The sequence below is a fragment of the Mustela nivalis genome (assembly GCF_964662115.1).
Source record: "Mustela nivalis genome assembly, chromosome: 9".
Taxonomy (NCBI): Eukaryota; Metazoa; Chordata; class Mammalia; order Carnivora; family Mustelidae; genus Mustela; species Mustela nivalis.
In genome coordinates this window covers 15,091,919-15,113,311 of record NC_139028.1, presented here as the reverse complement: position 1 = coordinate 15,113,311, position 21,393 = coordinate 15,091,919, and the positions used below count along the sequence as shown (strand labels likewise).

The following is a 21,393-nucleotide window of genomic DNA, read 5'->3' as shown; positions in this document are numbered from 1 at the left end:
CAGAGACAAATACTATTTGTGGAATACCATTTGATTTTACTTATGTGGAATTTAAGAAACAAAACAAATGAGCAAGGGGAGGGAAAAAAAGAGAGAGAGAAATTGAGAAACAGACTCATAACTATGGAGAACAAACCTAATGGTTACGAGAGGGGAGTGGGCAGGGGGATGGGTTAAATAGGTCATGGGGATTTAGTAGTGCACTTGTGGTGGGCACTGGGTGATGAATGTAATTGTTAAATCACTATATTATACACCTGAAATGAATATAAACTTGTATGTTAACTAAAAATAAAAACTTTTTTTTTAAGATTTTATTTATTTATTTGAAAGACAGAGATCACAAGTAGGCAGAGAGGCAGGCAGAGAGAGAGAGAGAGAGAGAGAGAGAGAGGGAAGCAGGCTTCCTGCGGAGCAGGGAGCCCGATGCGGGGTTCGATCCCAGGACCCTGAGATCATGACCCGAGCCGAAGGCAGCAGCCCAAACCACTGAGCCACCCAGGTGCCCCAAAAAATAAAAACTTTTTTAAAATGTTATTTTTAAACATCAAAAACAAACAAAACAAACCAAAAAAAAAAGGTAAAGCAGTCAACCAGACTGAAATGAACTATATGTTGGAACTTTCAGGCAGAAACATTTAAACAACTGTGATTAATACATAAAGGATCTAGTAGCACCTGGGTGGCTCAGTTGGTGGAGCATGGGACTGTTGACCTTGGGGCTGTGAATTCAAGCTCCAATTTAGAGATCACTTTTTTTTTTTTAATGTGTAAAGGATTTAGTGGAAAAGATGAACTGCATTCATGAACTGTTGGGATATTTTAGCAGAGAGATGAAAACTAAAAAAGAGTCAAATGGAAATCTTGGAGATAAACATGGTATCAAAGATGAAGAATTTTTTCAATAGGTTTATGTGCAGACATGACACAGCTAAGGAAAGAATCAGTAAACATAAAGATCAATTAATAGGAATTTTCCAAAGTAAAATACAACAGAGAAAACGATGAAGCATCCAGGAACTGTGTGTGGTCTAACATACATGTAATTCGGTCCAAGAAGAAGAGAGAGAAAAATGAGACAAAAAATATTTGAAGATTATGGTCAAGAATTTTACTAAATTAATGAAGGTGCTCAGAAACTCTCAAACTGAATAAATAAAACCCAGATCATCCTGCACTGTATTCAGGCAGGGAGGAAAGGCCACAGCTCTCAACTCAGTCTTATCCCTTGTCTCCGGAACACCATGGAGGAGCTCTCTCCAGGTATCACTGATATCACTACACTGTGAATTTAAGACTCTGGCCCAGTGTAAATACAGTGATTTTCCCTTAGTGCCAGCCTCACAGACAAGGGAGACTAACTGGGATTACCTAAGTAAGACATGAGACTGCATTCCTCAGTGTGTCCGTGTAAATGAGAAACATTACTGCTGTCAGATGTTCAGTTGTGGGGAAGAAAGGTTTTTCATCAGTTTTCACTGTGTTTATAGCATAGTAAAAGCTTTGTAAAATAGGGAAGTAAAGAAGCCCCTTCAATCTGGTTTTCCCCTCAGGTTTCTTTTTCCTCATGATATATATTATGTCATCATGAAACATAAACAGTACAGGCATTTTGTGGGTCTCATCACTCAGAACATTGCCTAGCAACTGTTAATTTATTCCACAAATATTTAAATGACTTCTATATATCAGACTCTTTTCTAGACATTTGGGTAGATAGCTGTAAGGTCCCGGCTTTCATGGAGTTTACATTCTAGTGGGGGACATGGATAGCAAAACACACCAACAAATGAGAGTATTAGAAAGTAGTACCTGGGGCACCTGGGTGGCTCAGTGGGTTAAAGCCACTGCCTTCGGCTCAGGTCATGATCCCAGGGTCATGGGATCAAGCCCCACATCGGGCTCCCTGCTCAGCGGGGAGCCTGCTTCCTCCTCTCTCTTTGCCTGCCTCTCTGCCTACTTGTGATCTCTGCCTGTCAAATATATAAATAAAATCTTAAAAAAAAAAAAAAAAGAAAGAAAGAAAGAAAAAAGAAAGTATTACCTGGGGGCCACCTGGCTGGCTCAGTCAGTAGAGCAAGTGAGTTTTGATCTCAGGGTCGTGGGTTCAAGCCCCATGTTGAGTGTAAGGGTTACTTAAATAAATAATAGGGGCTCCTGGGTGACTCAGCCGGCTAAGCATCTGCCTTCGGCTTAGGTCATGATCCCGGGGTCCTGGGATTGAGCCCTGCATCAGGCTCCCTGCTCAGTGGGGAGCCTGCTCCTCTCTCTCTCCCTCTGCTACTCCTACCACTCATGTACTCCTTCTCTCTCTCTGTCTCTCTCTCTTGCTCTCTGATAAATAAAATCTTCTTAAAAATAAATATATATAAAATATATAATATATAATATTTATGTATTATACATTATATGAAATATATTTTCAAAATAAATAATAAAAGGAGGATTACCTAGTATGAGATGATAAAATGGGACAGCTAGAGAGGGAGTGACTAGGGAGGATAGTCAGGGCAGTCTTCTCTGAGCTGGATTGATATTAACATCCCAGGGAAGATACTTAGGGAAATGCTGGGCCCTACAGGAAATAAAGACAGTAACATACCATCAGAAATATCATTTGTAAATTAGGACTTGTTCTTTCCTCCCTTTCTTTTGGGTCATCTCAGTGCCAATCCCAAGGTGCTCTTTTATAAAGCACCAGATCAAAGAAAGAGTGAGAAGACATCTGATCACCCTTACCCACTTCGGAGACCTGCCTCTTCCCATGTCACTAACCCTGACAGGACCTGCCACCTTCAAAAAAGACTCATGACTGTAATAGTCATAATAAGATAAGAATTTATCATAATTCATTTAGCAGGTATTTTATTGAGTATTTCCTGTAGCCAGGCACTGCTAGTAACACAGCAGTGAGCAAGACAGACAGAAACCCTTGTCCTCAAGGAAGGCAGGGACCCTGATTTTGTTTTGGATATTTGGGACACATTAAGGTCTGGTTCTAGAAGAGATGTCTTGTCCCCTCCCTTCCCCCACTACCATCACCACCCTTTTGTTTTCTTCTCTCTCCAAATGTCAAATCTACTTAGCTTCCTGATTATAAAAAGGAGAATAGAGTTTAGGTAGCTCAAATGTAGCAAATTTGGCTCTGATTTTGTGGAATCCTAACACTTCATGTAGCTATCCAGAGTTGAGGTCAGTGGAGAGGCTTTTTCTGAAGAATCAGGAGAATGACACTTCCATTGGAATTTGGTCATGTTCTGATTAAAGATTTATTCTCAAATCTTCTCCAAACCCAGATTCAGAAATCTCTGGAGTTTATTTCCAATGTAATTTTATTGGAAATGATAGAAACAGTAGAGCACTTTATCACTAATCTCTCCTCCCAGCAAGGCCTCTATGACAGGGCATATTGCTTTAAGCACTGGTGCCGAATGGTCAGAGAAAGCACCTCAAAGCAGTACATTAAAATTTTCACAGTCTGGAAATAAATCAGGCCACATGTGTATTTGCTCAGCTCTACCAACACAGATGCAATGCGTGCTTTTTGCTTTGTTAAGGCAATGATGTCATTTTAGCTATGTGAAAAATGACTTAAAATGTGTTTTAGTTTTAGTTGAGCTGTCAATTTTTATTTTGTCTAGCTTTAAATATGTGGGTTTCACATGTTAACATGCACCAGCAGTTATTGGTAAGTATCCCATTCATTAATAACATTTTTCAAGACTTAGAGGAGAAAAGAAACTAAACATTTGTTACTTAGCATTAATTTATGATCATTGTAATTACACTCTTGATAACTTGAACATGAGGGAAAAAATTTGGGGGGGAATGATGAAAGGATTTTTAAATATGATTTTAATAAGGTGGTTCCCCATGGCTGGGATCTGTTTGGAGAGTACATTAATGTTTCTTGTGTTTCTTTAGTTTGGGTTTCAGTTCAGCAAACATTTGTTGAGTATATGCCAAACTTTGTATTTTGTAAGGAGCAAAATTGAAAGATTTGCCCTTGCGTCAGGGGTTAGAATTTCAAAACCATGCTGGGCATCCCAGTACATGCTTTTGTACACGTGCACACAGCCCAGATCTTTGAGAGGGTGAGTTTCAGTTAGGGTCTGTTAGCTTGGGCAAGAGAGACAGTTGGCTTAGGTTATTTCTAATAGCTTTTAGCTTTTTCCCACTTTTTGGAATGCTTTGATCGCTTGAAAAAAGCCCTGCCACTATGAACTAAATTGTGTGAAGTCAAATATTCATCTTTCTGGCATTCTTCTTCCCTCCTCTTTTATTTTTATTTAGGAGCAGTGATGGAAAAGGATTCCAGAAATAGAGTGGCATAGATGTCAAGGTGCAACTACAACCATAAAGTAAGGTAGAGAACAGGAGCAAATAATCAAATATGTCTTCCTCCCCTGAAGGGAGTTCGTTCTTTTCTCCAAACACTGCTCCCCTGGCTGTTAGAACAGTGGTAATCATCAGTCCGAAGCCATCCCTGCCCTACTTCAGCTAGAAAGTATTAGTACCATCACAAAGTGGCTTTGGGATTTGGTTTTTGTCTCTGAATGATCCGGATAAATTGAGGGATTTCTCCCCTTGACTTTTTTTGTGGGTGGAGAAAAAACTAAGGTTCTGTTATAGCAGTTTATTCTGCAAACATGTGAGGCCTCTGTACTCATCACAGTTCTAGACGCAGGATTAGAAATAAAACATGGATCCCACATCGATGTACAGTGTGAAGTTCTCCCTGGGAAACATGGTGTACAGACACAACATCAGTAGAAGACATAAAAAGTGATGTGTAATCAAGTGCCACGTAGCACATCTGTAGTACATTCTGTCAGCAAATAGTTATAATACCTCTCATGAGTCAAATACTGCTGATATACCAGGATACTGACATTTTTAGAAAAAGATTTCATACGGTTTCTGTGTATGAAAAGAAGAAATATTCTGTAAGTTATTTAAACATAAAGTGACATTCTTCCTGTTCTCCATGTCCTTTTGCTAAATATTTGCTAATATCTTTTTAATTGTGACCTAGTTTAGCCAGAAAAATAGAAAAATAGAAGTCATTTATTATGAGAAAAACTGTATGAAGAGTACTGCCCAAACTGCTGCTTCTGTCACAAATGTAATGCCGAATCCAAAGCCTACTTGCTTTGGGCATTGAGAAGCCATTGTTGCAGACTTGACTGTGCAGTGAGCAGTTTTGTGACCTTTAGCAAACCACCTGATCTTTTTGTGCTGAGGTTGTTCTCGATTGTCCAAAACATAATTCTCCAAAGGACTCAAGTCAAATGCTGACTCCTCTGAGAAACTTTTTCTGATCTCTCATCTTCCTTCTGGCCCATCGCTCTCTTCTCACTTCACTACCTCGTCGTCTTGAAGGACACTTTCTGACACCTAAACTCCCTCAGTTTGGGGCTCCATCTCTTTTCTGTGACCGTATATCTTTTTTATATCTACATACACTGTTTTCAACACATCTAGATGCCAATCAACACATGCCTGTCAATTTAGAGGATTTTTTGTGTTTCATTTCTTGTGGTAATAGATGTTAAAATTGTACTAGATAAAAGAAGTTATTTAAAATACCAGACTTTTCAAGTGCTACGTTACATCGTAATTTCATGCAGATACTTGCACCAATGGTGACAGTCCCAGGTGAAAAGGATTAGTAACTGGTAAATAGTTTCTTATGCAGTAGTAAATATAAAACTTGGGTTGTTTTTGTTTTTGTTCTAGTTTTTGTTTTTTACTGTTGAAAAATGTTACCACGTTTGTTGACAGTAGGTATTGTATGTGTTCTACACAAAACTTTTATTTTATGGCGTGGGTTTATTTTTGTTTGAAATTGGAAGGTGTGTTGGAATTTGAATGCTTTAAAAATCTAATGTCAACATTAGATTTCCCAACATAGGCTTGCATGAAACATTTGAGATATAATAAGTCAGCCCTAACTCAAACAAATTATAACATATCTTTTTAATATATTACTGCTTTTATTCTATAATAAGTGAATTTGATACAGTAAAATAAACAACCAGGTTATCTGGAAAGCTCAGTTACTTAAACTTTGAGTACTTTTATCAAAAGGAGACAAATGAGGGGGAGCCTGGGTGGCTCAGTGGGTTAAAGCCACTGCCTTCGGCTCAGGTCATGATCCCAGGGTCCTGGGATTGAGCCCCGCATCAGGCTCTCTGCTCAGCGGGGAGCCTACTTCCTCCTCCCTCTTTCTCTGCCTGCTTCTCTGCCTACTTGTGATCTCTGTCTGTTAAATAAATAAAATCTTAAAAAAAAAAATGAGACAAATGAGAATATTTTGTTGCAAGCCACACCAGAGATTTATTTATTTAAAAACATTTGGGGGTGCCTGGGTGGCTCAGTCAATTAAGCATCTGACTCTTAATTTTGGCCTAGGTCATGATCTCAGGGTTATGGGATTGAGCCCCCACATCAGGCTCCATGCTGAGCATGCCTGCTGAAGATTCTCTCTTTCCCTCTCTCTCTCTGCCCCTCCTCACCACCATGCACCCTCTCTTTCAAAAATAAATCAAAATTTTAAAAATAACCATATACACTATGGAGTAGTATGCCTCCATCAGAAAGGATGAATATCCAACTTTTGTAGCAACATGGATGGGACTGGAAAAGATTATGCTGAGTGAAATAAGTCAAGCAGAGAGAGTCAATTATCATATGGTTTCACTTACTTGTGGAGCATAACAAATATGGAGGACATGGGGAGTTGGAGAGGAGAAGGGAGTTGGGGGAAATTGGAAGGGGAGGTGAACCATGAGAGACTATGGACTCTGAAAAACAATCCGAGGGGAATGAAGTGGTGGGGGGGTGGGAGGTTGGGGTACCAGGTGGTGGGTATTATAGAGGGCACAGATTGCATGGAGCACTGGGTGTGGTGCAAAAATAATGAATACTGTTATGCTGAAAATAAATAAATGTAATTAAAAAAAATTTAAAAATAAGAAGCATTTTGTCTCATGGCATGGAACTTATAAGACCATTTCTTTTTCTGGAATTATAATTACTGGTGTCCTTAACAATTTCTAAATCCAGTTTTCAAGGACTCAGTCACCTATATGACTGAGTTTGGTAGGCAGAAAAGTTGTTCAGTCCCAAAGGTTGAATGAGACAGCATCTAGGCTTTTTGGTACTCAAGTACATTTACATGAAAAGTAGTTTTAAATGATATTCTTCTTGAAAACTTAAGTGTCTGTCAAAGAAAGTTCTGACATCTTTTTATAACATATTAAATAATTCTTGACTTAAACACCGATTTTATGAAAAACTGCTAGTGTTTGACAGAAATTACTGCTGCAAAGCATAAGAAAGTATGTTTTGCGTTCTCTGAGGGAAAGTACTTCTTAGCACTGTGAGGGAGAAATTTCTAGAACATATGTAATTAAGAGATAGCTTTTATGTTCTATTCAACTTAGTTGCTTTTTTGCTTATAATGAGAGAACACTGTTGGAGCTTTGTAATAGCCCTCCCAACTAATGACCAAAGCCATTTTATTAGCACTTCTGTGGGTATAGATACTACTATTGTGAGCTTCCAACTTTGTTTGGTATCTTTTTAAAAAATTTTACTTCCAAAACTTGAATGTTCTTTTGAACAAGTTAGAGAGTGACTCTGCAGAATCATCAATTACCAAAATTTGCTGTTAACCTGATTGGAATCCTTTCCTGATGAGTGCCTACCAGAATTGTTCTTGACTGGGTCACTGGTGAATGCCATAATGCTAGGTCCAATGTTAAATCATCTTCCTTGACATTGGCCTTGGACACTCCAGTCTCTCCCTTCTTCCTTCCCCAGGCTTCTTGGTTCTGTTTACTGACAGCCAGCTCATTCTGCTTTGCTAGTTCTCCTTTGCAAACTTCTAAATGTTAGCTGTCCTCAGGGTTCAGTAACTGAGCCAGTTGTCTATACTAACTCCTTAGATGGTTTGATCTCTTTCATAGCTTTACAATCTCCACTTTGACATCTAATAGGTGTTTCAAACTTAACAAATCCAAAACCAAATTCCTTATCCCCACACCTCCTCTGGTTCTTTACACCAGAAACCAGCCTATCATCTAATCCTATTAAGGTCTACCTTTGAAATATATCCAACCACTTCCATAACTACCAACCACCATGATTTCTAAGTTACTACTTTTCAGAAAGCCTCTGAGTTTTTACTTAAGGAACTTTAGCCAACTATAACTACTAATTCTTTTACATTTTCCTGATGTAAATACATGCTTCCACTTTTGTCTTCCTCCATTCTGTTCACCATATAGGTCCTGCCACTTCTCTGTTCAAACCATCCCCTCTTCCTGTCTCACTCAGAATAAAGGGAATACCTTCATGGCCTCTGGCAGCTGCACTAACTTATATCCTTAGTGTCTTGAATGGTGCTTAATTCATGGTAGGCAGTCATAAATATGTGACTAAATGAATTATTTGTAAACATGAAATATGATTTGGGATTTAAAAAATAAAGGTTAAACTTCATCAAATAGCTTAATTATCTCAATATAGATTAAAATATTCCTTGGATTAAAATTGGATGAAAATACATTGGATTAAAATATTCCTTTAATATTGAACTTTCTATCTAGCATTCACTAAAAGAATTATTTTTTATTTCCCAAATTGACTTAATTTGAAATAAACTTATCAAGACCAAGAAGGTGCTCAAAAATTTATTTCAAAGCCTCTCAATTTTTTCTTTAAGAGACTTCAACTCACTGCTGTGATTTTCTTAAAAAAAAAAAAAAAAGGCTTAAAGTAAGTATCTATTGTGTGGTTTTTTCTTACTCTGAAAAACATTACGTAGGTATTTTGATAAAATTGTAGTTAAAGTTTCCTTTCAAAGGCAACTCTTCTCTATTACAAACTAACTAATTGATTCACCTCACTTATGCATCAACATGAATATTAACATTTTGGCCGAAGTGAGCTGGAAGTAGCAAATAACTTAAATCCTTGCCTTTAGTGTACTGCCTTGATGACTTTCTAGTTCACAGGTATATAATATATTTCTTAATTTTCTTTTTTTTTTAAGATTTTATTTATTTGTGAGAGAGAGAGAGGAAACACAAGCAGGGGATGTGGGAAAGAGGGAACCTGGTGTGGGCTCAATCCCAGGACCCTGGGATCATGACCTGAGCTGAAGGCAGATGCTTAACAACTGAGCCACCTAGGTGCCCCTCTTAATTTTCTAACTAAAAATTATCTAGTGATATTTTCTAGCTTTAGCAGATCCAGAAACTGTAGTTAGAGCTACCTTTAATCAAGTGTGATTCTTTTGTTCCTTTCAGTGTACCATTATTATTAACTGAACCAAATCAGTCAAAGTACTGGAGTGCCCAACCAGCATATTGGTGTTTGATTCATTGTTGAATAATTAAACAAGCTAACATAGAACCATATCACATTATAATCACTACACATAGAAATTTAAATTTCCTTGAGTAGCTTAAATATGGTTAGCATTCTCATCTGATTCAAGAAGATGACCCAAACTCATTTTAGTTGATAATTAAGATACACAGTATTTTTAGTCATCAGGCCATATAAATGACTAAATTGCTTTCAAGTCTCCAGTCCTTAGTTGGAATCTCTCTGTTCCTGCTGATTATTTCATAATCAAATAAGATTGTTTTCACAGAGTTGCTATTTTCACTGGAGCATTCAGTGTTCTAAAGCTCAGGTTATTGTCTACTTGGTTTACATCATTGTGTATCATTTGTATGATACACAACTGGGTTGTTTTGTTGGTGTTGTTTTAAGCTCTCAGAGACAAAGCTCCTGTCATCTCGTTCTCCCCTTTCTTCTTGTAATGTCTTCTCAAGTGCTTTGTACAAAGTGAATTCCTTTTTTTTTTTTTTTTCAATGTAACAGTATTCATTATTTTTGCACCACACCCAGTGCTCCATGCAATCCATGCCCTCTCCAATACCCACTACCTGGTTCCCCCGCCTCTTCAAAACTCTCAGATTGTTCTTCAGAGTCTGTAGTCTCTCATGGTTCACCTCCCCTTCCAATTTCCCTCAACTTCCTTCTCCTCTCCATCTCCCCTTGTCCTCCATGCTATTTGTTATGCTCCACAGATAAGTGAAACCATATGATAATTGACTTTCTCTGCTTGACTTACTTCACTCAGCATAATCTGTTCCAGTCCTGTCCATGTTGCTACAAAAGTTGGGTATTCATCCCTTCTGATGGAGGCATAATACTCCATATTGTATATGGACCACATCTTCCTTATCCATTCGTCCATTGAAGAGCATCTTGGTTCCTTCCACAGTTTGGCGAACGTGGCCATTGCTGCTATAAACATTGGGGTACAGATGGCCCTTTTTTTCACTACATCTGCATCTTTGGGGTAAATACCCAGTAGTGCAATTGAGGGTCATAGGGAAGCTCTATTTTTAATTTCCTGAGGAATCTCCACACTGTTTTCCAAAGTGGCTGCACCAACTTGCATTCTCACTAACAGCGTAAGAGGGTTCCCCTTTCTCCACATCCTCTCCAACACATGTTGTTTCCTGTCTTGCTAATTTTGGCCATTCTAACTGGTGTAAGGTGGTATCTCAATGTGGTTTTAATTTGAATCTCCCTGATGGCTAGTGGTGATGAACATTTTTTCATGTGTCTGATAACCATTTGTATGCCTTCATTGGAGAAGTGTCTGTTCATATCTTCTGCCCATTTTTTGATATGATTATTTGTTTTGTGTGTGTTGAGTTTGAGGAGTTCTTTATAGATCCTGGGTATCAACCTTTTGTCTGTACTGTCATTTGCAAATATCTTCTCCCATTCATTGGGTTGCCTCTTTGTTTTGTTGACTGTTTCCTTTGCTGTGCAGAAGCTTTTGATCTTGATGAAGTCCCAAAAGTTCATCTTCGCTTTTGTTTCCTTTGCCTTTGGAGACATGGTCCTCTCAATTGATGCAGAAAAAGCATTTGACAAAATCCAGCATCTGTTCCTGATTAAAACACTTCAAAGTATAGGGAACATTCCTGAACTTCAAAAATCTATCTATGAAAGACCCAGAGCAAATATCATCCTCAATGGGAAAAAGTTTGCAGCCTTCCCGTTGAGATCAGGAACATGACAAGGATGCCTACTCTCATCACTCTTGTTCAACATAGTATTAGAAGTCCTAGCAACAGCAATCAGACAGCAAAGAGAAAAAAAAGTTATCCAAATTGGCAATGAAGAAGTCAAACTCTCTCTCTTCACAGATGACATGATTCTTTATATGGAAAACCCAAAAGACTCCACCCTCAAACTACTAGAACTCATACAGCAATTCAGTAATGTGGCAGGATGCAAAGTCAATGTACAGAAATCAATGGCTTTCTTATACACTAACAATGAAAATACAGAAAGGGAAATTATATTACTATAGCACCAAGAACCATAAGATACATTAAATAAACCTAACCAAAGAGGTAAAGGATCTGTACTCGAGGAACTATAGAACACTCATGAAAGAAATTGAAGAAGACACAAAAAGATGGAAGACCATTCTATGCTCTTGGATCAGAAGAATAAACATTGTTAAAATGTCTATACTACCTAGAGCAATCTATACTTTTAATGCCATTCTGATCAAAATTCCACCGGTATTTTTCAAAGAGCTGGAGCAAATAATCCTAAAATTTGTATGGAATCAGAAGAGACCCTGAATTTCTAAGGAAATGTTGAAAAACAAAAATAAAATTGGGGGCATCATGTTACCTGATTTCAAGATTTACTATAAAGCTGTGATCACCAAGACAGCATGGTACTGGCATAAAAACAGACACATAGACTAGTGGAACACAGATACGGACCCCCATCTCTATAGGCAAATAATCTTCGACAAAACAGGAAAAAATATACAGTGGAAAAAAGACAGTCTCTTCAATAAATGGTGATGGGGAAACTGGACAGCTATATGTAGAAGAATGAAACTCGACCATTCTCTTACACCATACACAAAGATAAACTCAAAAGGGATAAAAGACCTCAACATGAGATAGGAATCCATCAGAATCCTAGAGGAGAACATAGGCAATAACCTCTTCCATATCAGCCACAGCAATTTCTTTCAAGATATGTCTCCAAAGGCAAAGCAAACAAAAGTGAAGATGAACTTTTGGGACTTCCTCAAGATCAAAAGCTCCTGGTGATTCACAGACCTGTACCCCTGGGGATAAAAATATATGTTTATAAAAAATAAAAAGTTAAAAAAAAAAAAAAAAAGAAGTTATGTAGTTTGGTCCCTTTTTTGGAAGTAATATCTCTTTGTGTATGATTGTGTGTTGTTAGTATAAGTGTTTATCAGTGCCCTTCCACGTCCTCCACTCCCTTCTTCCGTATTGCTGTTATGTCTTTGCTTTTGTAATGTTTATGTTTTCCTGGTTCTTTAAACATTAGCATTGTTGACGTAAGATTGTTGGTCTCATTATATCACTTATGCTGCCTGTTCTGATCAGAATTTTGATAATTTAAAAGTTCTCCTTTTTGTATTTCTTGCTTTAAGGCTTTGCTCACACTGTTTATCCAACCATTTTTCTGTGTACTCTACAAACCCTTATCCTAACTTTGTTCACTTTGATCTTGATTATCCACATCATCACTAGGCTCTCTTCTACAACAAAGTCAGGGTTCAGACTGTGTAATAAGAGCTACAGGGTGCAGCACGGATGTGAATTTGGGTGGACACGGTAGCACAAATTGCGTACAGCCACATCACGTGATAATGTGATGTATGAAGAAAATTCAAATTTTCTTCAGTAATTTGAATGTGATTTTTTTCTGAATAAAAACTGTTGAAATATAGTAACAGGCTTTCCATATTTTATTCTGTCAATAAGACAGATAATTGCTTTAGACTAGATTTTCTGAAAATGTGTTTTTAGTGTTGACTGTTTGAGATGAATATCTAATTGACAAATTTTTATTGCTGAATAAGATAAAATTTTGATGTTATTAGTGGGTTTGGGGCTTCATTTCAGTAGTTCTCTCTTTTTGTTCTAAATTACTCCTGAACTAATTCTCTTAAGACTCACAAGTTTTGGGACGCCTGGGTGGCTCAGTTGGTTGGACGACTGCCTTCGGCTCAGGTCATGATCCCGGAGTCCCGGGATCGAGTCCCGCATCGGGCTCCCAGCTTCATGGGGAGTCTGCTTCTCCCTCTGACCTTCTCCTCGCTCATGCTCTCTCTCACTGTCTCTCTCTCAAATAAATAAATAAAATCTTAAAAAAAAAAAAAAAGACTCACAAGTTTTACCTCTACACAGGTAGTATGGAGAGGTCCAATCTGAGATTTCATCAACCAGTTAGGTTAAAACAGGTGTTAGAACTTGAAAACTAGGTTAATATGTTGGGCTGACTCTTCAAACAGTGCACATGCCCCAATCACTGACAATGTGCATAAGGGAGATTGATGAAATAGAAGGAAGAAATGAGTAGTACAGATTGAAGAAGGGAGAGCAAGGAAGTAGAGTCCAGTCAGGAATTTTACAAACCATAGGAGAGGTTGAGAGTGTCTAGACTCAAGGAGATTTTATTTTTAATTTTGAATATCCTTAAAAGATAAAATGTGATTATATGTGGAGACCAAAGAGAGAAGGGTCAAAGTATGGGCCCTCATACATTGCTGATGGGAATGTGTAATCATATAGCCACTGTGGAAAAGAGTTTGGCAGTTTCTTATTAACTTAAACATAGAATTACTGTATGATCCAGATATTCCATTCCTGAGTATATACTTAAAAAAAAATGTTCAAATAAAATATGTACATGAATTTTTAAAGCATCACCATTCACAAGAATCATAAGGTAGAAAAGCCCAAATGACCATCAACTAATGAATGGATCAACAAATGTGGTCCATCCAAACTATGGAATATTATTCAGCAATGAAAAGGAATGAATTTCTGATAGATTCTACAATATGGATGAACCTCAAAAACATGCCAAGTGAAGGAACCAGACACAAAAGGCCACATATGATGGGATCTGAAATATCTGGAATAGACAAATCCATAGAGACAGGAAGAAGTTTGTCACTGCCAGGGACTGGGGAGAGTGGGCAACAGGTAGTACCTACTTAACAGGTACAGGTATTCCCTTAGGGATGGTGAGACTATTGGGTACTAGACAGTGGTGATGGTTGCACAACACTGTTAATATACTAAATACCACTGAATTACACTTTTATAATTATTCAAGTGGCAAATTTTATTTTATGTATATTTTATAATGATACTAAAAAAAATTAAAAGACAGTAACACTAAGGCTTGAATCACAGACTTAAATTCTTTCAGGCCCCTGGGAGGTGCAGTAAACAGAAAAAAAAAAAATGGTAAGAGGGGAAATGTAGTGAATCGGATGTTTAAAACCAAATGTTTTTGAAACCTCTGGGTGGGCTAAATAAAATGATTGTGGCCTGTGGTTTTCAACCTCTGCTACAAATGGAGCAAAAACGGTGGGTGATGTCAAGAACCATAGCTGACAGTAGAGCTAGACTCAGTTTTACAAGAGTAGAGGATAAATCTAAGTTGCTTACGCCATATCTGTTTAGCAGATATGTGTTGGATGAAACGTAAAAGTAAATAAATAAAGGTTGGACCCTGAGTTTATATCCTTTTTCTTAGTTCTATCTCTTATCTCAACCCATAACTAATCAGTTTGCAGATTTTCATAGTTTGTATTTTTGCTAACTCTCTGATAGTTTTTTTCCTCTGTATCTTGTGTCCCTTTCTCACTGCCAGCTCAGGTTCGTGACCTTTCTTGCCTAAGATTATTACAGTAAATTCCTAAAGGTCTCTTTTCCTCTAAGCTTGCCCTCATCTATTTTCTTCTCCAAATTACAAAACACCCTGTCTTGCTTAAAATCTGGTAGTACTTTCACATAAAGTCTGAATGTGATGGGAAAAACAGCCATAATACGGCCCCTTCCTCACGTGCTGCTCCCCTGCTCAGGCCTTTGTCCCTCCAGTCTTTATGAACCCCCCACAGTTGCTGCAGCACACCAGGCATGTTTGCTGTACTCTTCTTCCTACTCAGACTGCCCTCAGTCTTCAGTGGTCAGCCCAACCTTTAAGACTCTGATTCCTCCAAGAAGCTATTCTACCCAACCCAGTCACAGATACGGGCTCCTACTGTTGCCCCTCTCTGTGCCCCCAGTCCTCTGAAGTTATCCTACTGCACTTAACTCACTTGTCTGATACACCTGTCACACTAACTTCTTGACACTAAGGACCACGACTGTCTCCAGCACCTGGTACATGGCAGGCACACATCAAAGGCAACCCTTATCACTATAGCAAAGAATTAATTTATTATTATAGACTCAATACATGTTTAATTAGAATATTTCAGAGGTACCAGGCAGGATCTAAGTGCTAGATATCAGATAAGAGATACCAATCAGAGTTCAATTGAAAGAAAAATTTTATGGAAGAGATGATATTTGGGATGAGTGGTGACCATGTGCTAGACTTTGAGGTTATCAAAATCCTACCTAGTACTTCTTATCATAATTAGTAATTAATTATCACTTATAAACAGAGAAGTTTTCAAAATGTATTCTGAATTTTAGTTTCTTTTTTTCTGTGATTTTAGATGAAGGAACACCACCTCTAAAACTGTACTTAAAAGTAAACTCACTTTTACAGTGTCTGTGTCAGTTACTAAGTGAGACTTAGTAATAAATATTAAGAGGTATTACTGTGGCCAAGTTTCATGAAAGCTATTGTCTAATTTTAGTAAAAAATTACTAAGTTTCTAAAATTCCTTTTTGCCTTTTAGAAATGGCTTCACAAACCTATTTGAAAATGGAATGTTAATATATAAGAAGCTGGCAGCAGGTTAATACTTAGACTCAGCTTGTATTTGTTAGATCGTTTTAGAGCTCTGTTAATTATAACTTGTAAATGCTAATCAGGCTATATTAAGAGGCTAAATAGAAGGTTACAATCTTGCCCTTCTCCACATTTCCATACTCTAAAAGACTAAAATAAACACATCTACATTACACTCAGAATAAAAATAAACACTTCAGAGTCACATAATTGAGAAATACATTTTTAAGTAGGAAACACTGATTAAGATTGTAGTTTTAAAAACACAAAGGTTATTTGTACTTTTGTTTCCTTCTAGGAAAGATTTTTTTCATTTTAAATTATGTGAGTCCTGAGATGTTTATCTTTACTCCAGACTACTGCATAAATATTGGTTATATTTTTTTTCTTTAACCAATGCTTAGCTTGCTAAAGTCGTGAGGTATCTCTTGCCATACTTACATGTGGATCTTCAAAATGACAAACTGCAGACTTGTACATTGATAAATCCACACTGAAAAAGAAATTTTTTTTTAATTTTTTTTATTTATTTGACAGAGGTCACAAGTAGGCAGAGAGATGGGGGGAAGCAGGCTCCCTGCTGAGCAGAAAGCCTGAGGTGGGGCTCCATCCCAGAACCCTGGGATCATGACCTAAGCCCAAGGCAGAGGCTTAACCCACTGAGCCACCCAGGTGCCCCTGAAAAAGAAATATTTTAACTTCGTTGTGGATTCTCCCCCACACCACCCTCAAATCTTATTTGAAAATATTATTATGAGGTAGAAAATGAGTTATTATGTATGAAAATCCTTTGGAGTTGTTTTAAAATGCAAAAATTTTTTAAACAATAACTTAATTAAATTTTGGCCTACACTAGCCCCAAACAAACAAAAAATTCTAATTCCCTAATTGTTTCAGATTAGCCTTTATTTATGAGCATTTAAATGATATAGAACTATTGTTTAAACCAGGGGTCATCAAACTATGACCCAGACAAGCAGCCTGTTTTTGCAAATAAAGTTTGATTGGCTCACAGCCACACCTGTTCATTTAGGTATGATCTGTGGCTGATTTTGAGACATAGCAACAGAGCTGAGTAGTTGACAGAAGAGACCAGATGGCCCACAAAGCCTGAACTACTTAGCGTTGCAACATTTGCGTAATAGTTTGAGGATCCGTATTTTAAGCCATACTGCTTTCTAATGGTTTATTTAAAATAAAATTTATTTGAGAGAGAGAGAGTATGTGTGAGAGAGAGACAAAAAGTACAGAGGGAGTGGCAGAGGCAGAGGGAGAAGCAGGCTCCCCGCTGAGCAGGGAACGTAATGCGGGACTTGATTCCAGGACCCTGAGATTATGACCTGAGCTCAAGGCATACACTTAACTGACTGAGCCACCCAGCTGCCCCTATCTGATGGTTTATAATTATAATAAAAAGCATTTACTTAATGAACCTAAAACTAAAATGCAAAAGATGACTTTTCTCTTTGCAAAAGCTTTTCTGTCTGGAGATGGAGAAACTAAAGCTGTGTAAGATGCTATCTATGTTAACCATTCCTTCATCTACTCATTGCTTGCTAGCCTTGTCCTTGATCAATTTTCATAACTGCAAGTGAAATTTTTCTTTTTTTCTATAAATTTGAAAATCACTACATAAAGAAGATGCCATTTCGCCTCCTCTCACTCCCCATCCCCAAAGAATTTGAAATAGAAATGATTTTTCTCTATGATGGGCTTTTTCTCACTGCCTACTTTTTTTTTAGACATTTTTTTTTTTATTTCTTTTCAGTGTAACAGTATTCATTGTTTTTGCACCTTACCCAGTGCTCCATGCAATACATGCCCTCCGCAATACCCACCACCTGGTTCCCCCAACCTCCCACCCCCGCCCCTTCAAAACCCTCAGGTTGTTTTTCAGAGTCCATAGTCTCTCATGGTTCTCCTCCCCTTCCAATTTCCCTCAACTCCCATCTCCTCTCCATCTCCCCATGTCCTCCATGTTATTTGTTATGCTCCACAAATAAGTGAAACCATATGATAATTGACTTTCTCTGCTTGACTTATTTCACTCAGCATAATCTCTTCCAGTCCCGTCCATGTTGCTACAAAAGTTGGGTATTCATCCTTTCTGATGGAGACATAACACTCCATAGTGTATGGACCACATCTTCCTTATCCATTCGTCCATTGAAGGGCATCTTGGTTCTTTCCACAGTTTGGCAACCGTGGCCATTGCTCTCACTACCTACTTTTAATATGCAGTATTAAACAGAGGAACTCCCTTTTCTTTCAAGGACTCCGGTTTCCTGTCGTTGTTCCTAACTTACACATCTCTTTAAATTACGCATAGTATGTGCTTAATTAGTAATTAGTGAGCATAATGGAATTCACTTCCTTGGAGAGGTAACTATAGCCCAAAATTACAGGAAGTGATAGAACAGCTCTCAGAAGTTCACCTTACCTGAAGTAGAAATACATGCTACTTCCGCTCACTTCGAATACAGAATTGTAGACTTTTAGAATGTTAGACCAGAAGATGTTATAGAGTCTTGGACAGCAGTGGTTCTCAAACTTCAGCAAGATACATGTGAAAAGATATATAACCAATTGTTCTACATAGGCAAAAGATTTTAAGATGATTCACAAATGAAGTTATACAAACGACCAAAGAGGACAAGAGTGTTCAACATCATTAGTCATCAGAGAAGTATAAATTAAAATCGTAATGAGATGTTACCATATAACCATGGAATGGTCAAAATTTAAAAGACTAACAACACCAAGTGTTGGCAAGGTTATGGAGCAACTGGCACTGTCCCGCAATATTGTTGGGAATAAAAATTGGTACAACCACTTTAGAAAACTAACTGGCAGGGGTTTTTTTAAATTAAACATCTACCTACTCTGTGATCCAACAGTTCCATTCTTAGATACTTAATTAAGATAAGTTAAAACATAGGTCACAAAAAGACCAGTACAATATTTGTAGTTGTTTTATTCATAATAGCTTAAAACTAGAAAGAGCCCAGGTCCATCAATAGGAGAATGAATAAACATTTGATAAATATATCAAGTTTGATATATTTATGTAGTGGAATACTATTCAGCAGCATAAAGAAATGGATTACTGATAAATACTGACTAAAAAATAGCTTCCACAAAGAAGTACATATGGCAGCTCCACTTATGTGAAATTGTAGAACAGGCAAAACTAGACTTCAGTGGAAAAAAGGTCAGAATAGTGGTTGCCTTAAGGATGATGGGATGGGGATTGACTATTGTAAGGAATATTGAGGGATTTAGGGATTGAACAAGGAAAAAGACATCATTGGGCAGGGTTGCAGGAGAAAGGAATTCCCTCATGGCATGAGACCATCTTGAGGCTTGTGGTCAAAGGACCACCAACCAGAAGGGGAAGAGGGCAAGGGAACTCCTGAGGTGAGAAGGATTAGAGAGGGTATCCCTGGAGCTCATAGGTCTACAGGATAGAGTTCAGTAGCACCATGGGGAATCTCTGGGTTGGAGAACTCTGATGGGCAGCAGTGACTAGAAGTCTTATCATCACTAGGCTCTATCTTATCAAGGCTAGATCGGGAATAGTTATGGGGCATATGCAAAACAGTCCAGCTACAAATGGCTAAAAATCTGCTCAGCTATTTTTTTTAAATAATCGGGAGAGTTTGGGGCCAATATACTTTTTTTTTTTAATTTCTTTTCAGCGTAACAGAATTCATTGTTTTTGCACTACACCCAGTGCTCCATGCAATACGTGCCCTCCATAATACCCACCACCTGGCTCCCCCAACCTCCCACCCCCCGCCCCTTCAGAACCCTCAGGTTGTTTTTCAGAGTCCATAGTCTCTCATGGTTCATCTCCCCTTCCAATATACTTTTGAGCTGTTGGTCTCAGCCAGTGATGACGAAATAAACAACCCAGAGCCAATACTTAGAAGCCATCTTCAGCTAAAATACACAACTGAGAAGGGACCAGAGGAAATACTTTGGTGTGATGATAATGTTCCTAGTTTGATAAAGTTTAAGACTGTGCAGGTAAAGTATTTGTTAAAACTCAGTGAATATACACCTAAGATTTCTGCATTTCATTGTACACTCATTTTTTTAAATTATAAGCAAATATTGAACTTTAGTTAATGATGTTCATGGCAAAGTATTTAAGGTGAAATGAACTGCTATATACAGTTTACACTGAAATGCCAAAAATGGAATGGATTATTGAATAGATAGAAGGACAGATAGTTGGATGCATATATGATAAAGTGAGTGCAGTGAAATTTTAATGGTAAAATCCAGGTTGGGGTATACATGTGTTTATTATAAAACGTACAACTTGGTTCTGTATTTGAAAATTTTCATAATGAGATGTAAAAGACCACAGTGTAGAGAAAGACTGAGGTACCAATTAGGAAACTATGCTATTGCATTAAAAAAGATACAGAGAGCTTTATATTTCTTGGCCAACTAGAAGCTATAATTTTATAGAACTCGATCCTATATTTGATCATTTGACTAAAAATCTGTTGTGTTTCATCTGTTACAGGGAAAGTCCTTCTGCCAGTTTGGATACATGTACATTTCTGTCCTCATTTGTGTGCTCCAGTAGGACTCTGCTAATTGATGGCCGGGTAGAACTCAAAAGAGGCCTGCAGAGGCAGGAGCGGCATCTTTTCCTGTTCAATGATCTGTTTGTTGTGGCCAAAATCAAGTAAGTATACTGTAAACCCTCTCCCAGGTTATAAAATTGCATTCCCACTAACAAAGATAACCCTTCTGCTCAGTGCTTACTGTAAAGAATGTCTGGCCTCTGTTACCATAACTAGTATCTGAAGTAAGTTTAATAGTTTTGTTTTGTTTTATTTTTGCAAAAATAAAAAAAAAAGTTTCGGTTGTTTTTTTATTCAATAAGTGTTCATTTAGGTCCCACTCTGGCCATGTTCTGAATACATATAGGGGATACAGTACAGGATGTGATGGGTATTGTCCCTGCTTTTTTGGCCTCTTTATTTTAACATGTGGGAGAAATTACAGATTGTGATTAGTGCTATGAAGAAAATTGGGGGCAGGGTGAAATAAAATATGGGATATATGTTAGGTAGCCGTAGTTGAGGAGGAAAAATCATTGAAGACTGAAAAGCAACCAGCCATTCAGATATTAGGAGGGTGAGCATTCTAGGCAGAGGGAAGAGCAGACCCAAAGGTGGTAGGAAAGCTTGGTCCTTTGAAGGAGCTAAAGGAAAGCTTCTGTAACTGGAGCATAATGAGCAGGAGAGGAATATGAATTGAGGTTGGAGAAATAGACAAGTTTCAGGTTACCAGGACCTTGTCAGCTGTGTAATCTATTCCCATGTAACAAATTACCCCAAAACCACAGTTTATAACTGCAAACATCTCATACACAGGAACATGCATCCGTACGGAGGAATCTCATGCTGAGAAGTGGCTTTGCCATGGTTCTGACTGCTCGTGAGGCTGCAGTCAAGCTGTTGACCAGGTTGTAATCATCTTACAGCTTGACTGACGCTCGCGAATTCACCT

General features: G+C 37.9%; 1 protein-coding gene across 4 annotated transcripts in view; it reads left to right on the top strand.

The window, feature by feature from the left end:
* ARHGAP20 (Rho GTPase activating protein 20) overlaps window positions 1-21,393 on the top strand; it is a 136,497-nt gene that overhangs the window by 65,332 nt on the left and 49,772 nt on the right. For all 4 annotated transcript variants that reach the window (XM_082684283.1, XM_082684282.1, XM_082684285.1 and 1 more), the window contains one exon: window positions 20,399-20,563. In XM_082684283.1, the coding sequence (XP_082540409.1) occupies window positions 20,399-20,563 (165 nt within the window). The remainder of the gene's footprint in view (window positions 1-20,398; window positions 20,564-21,393) is intronic.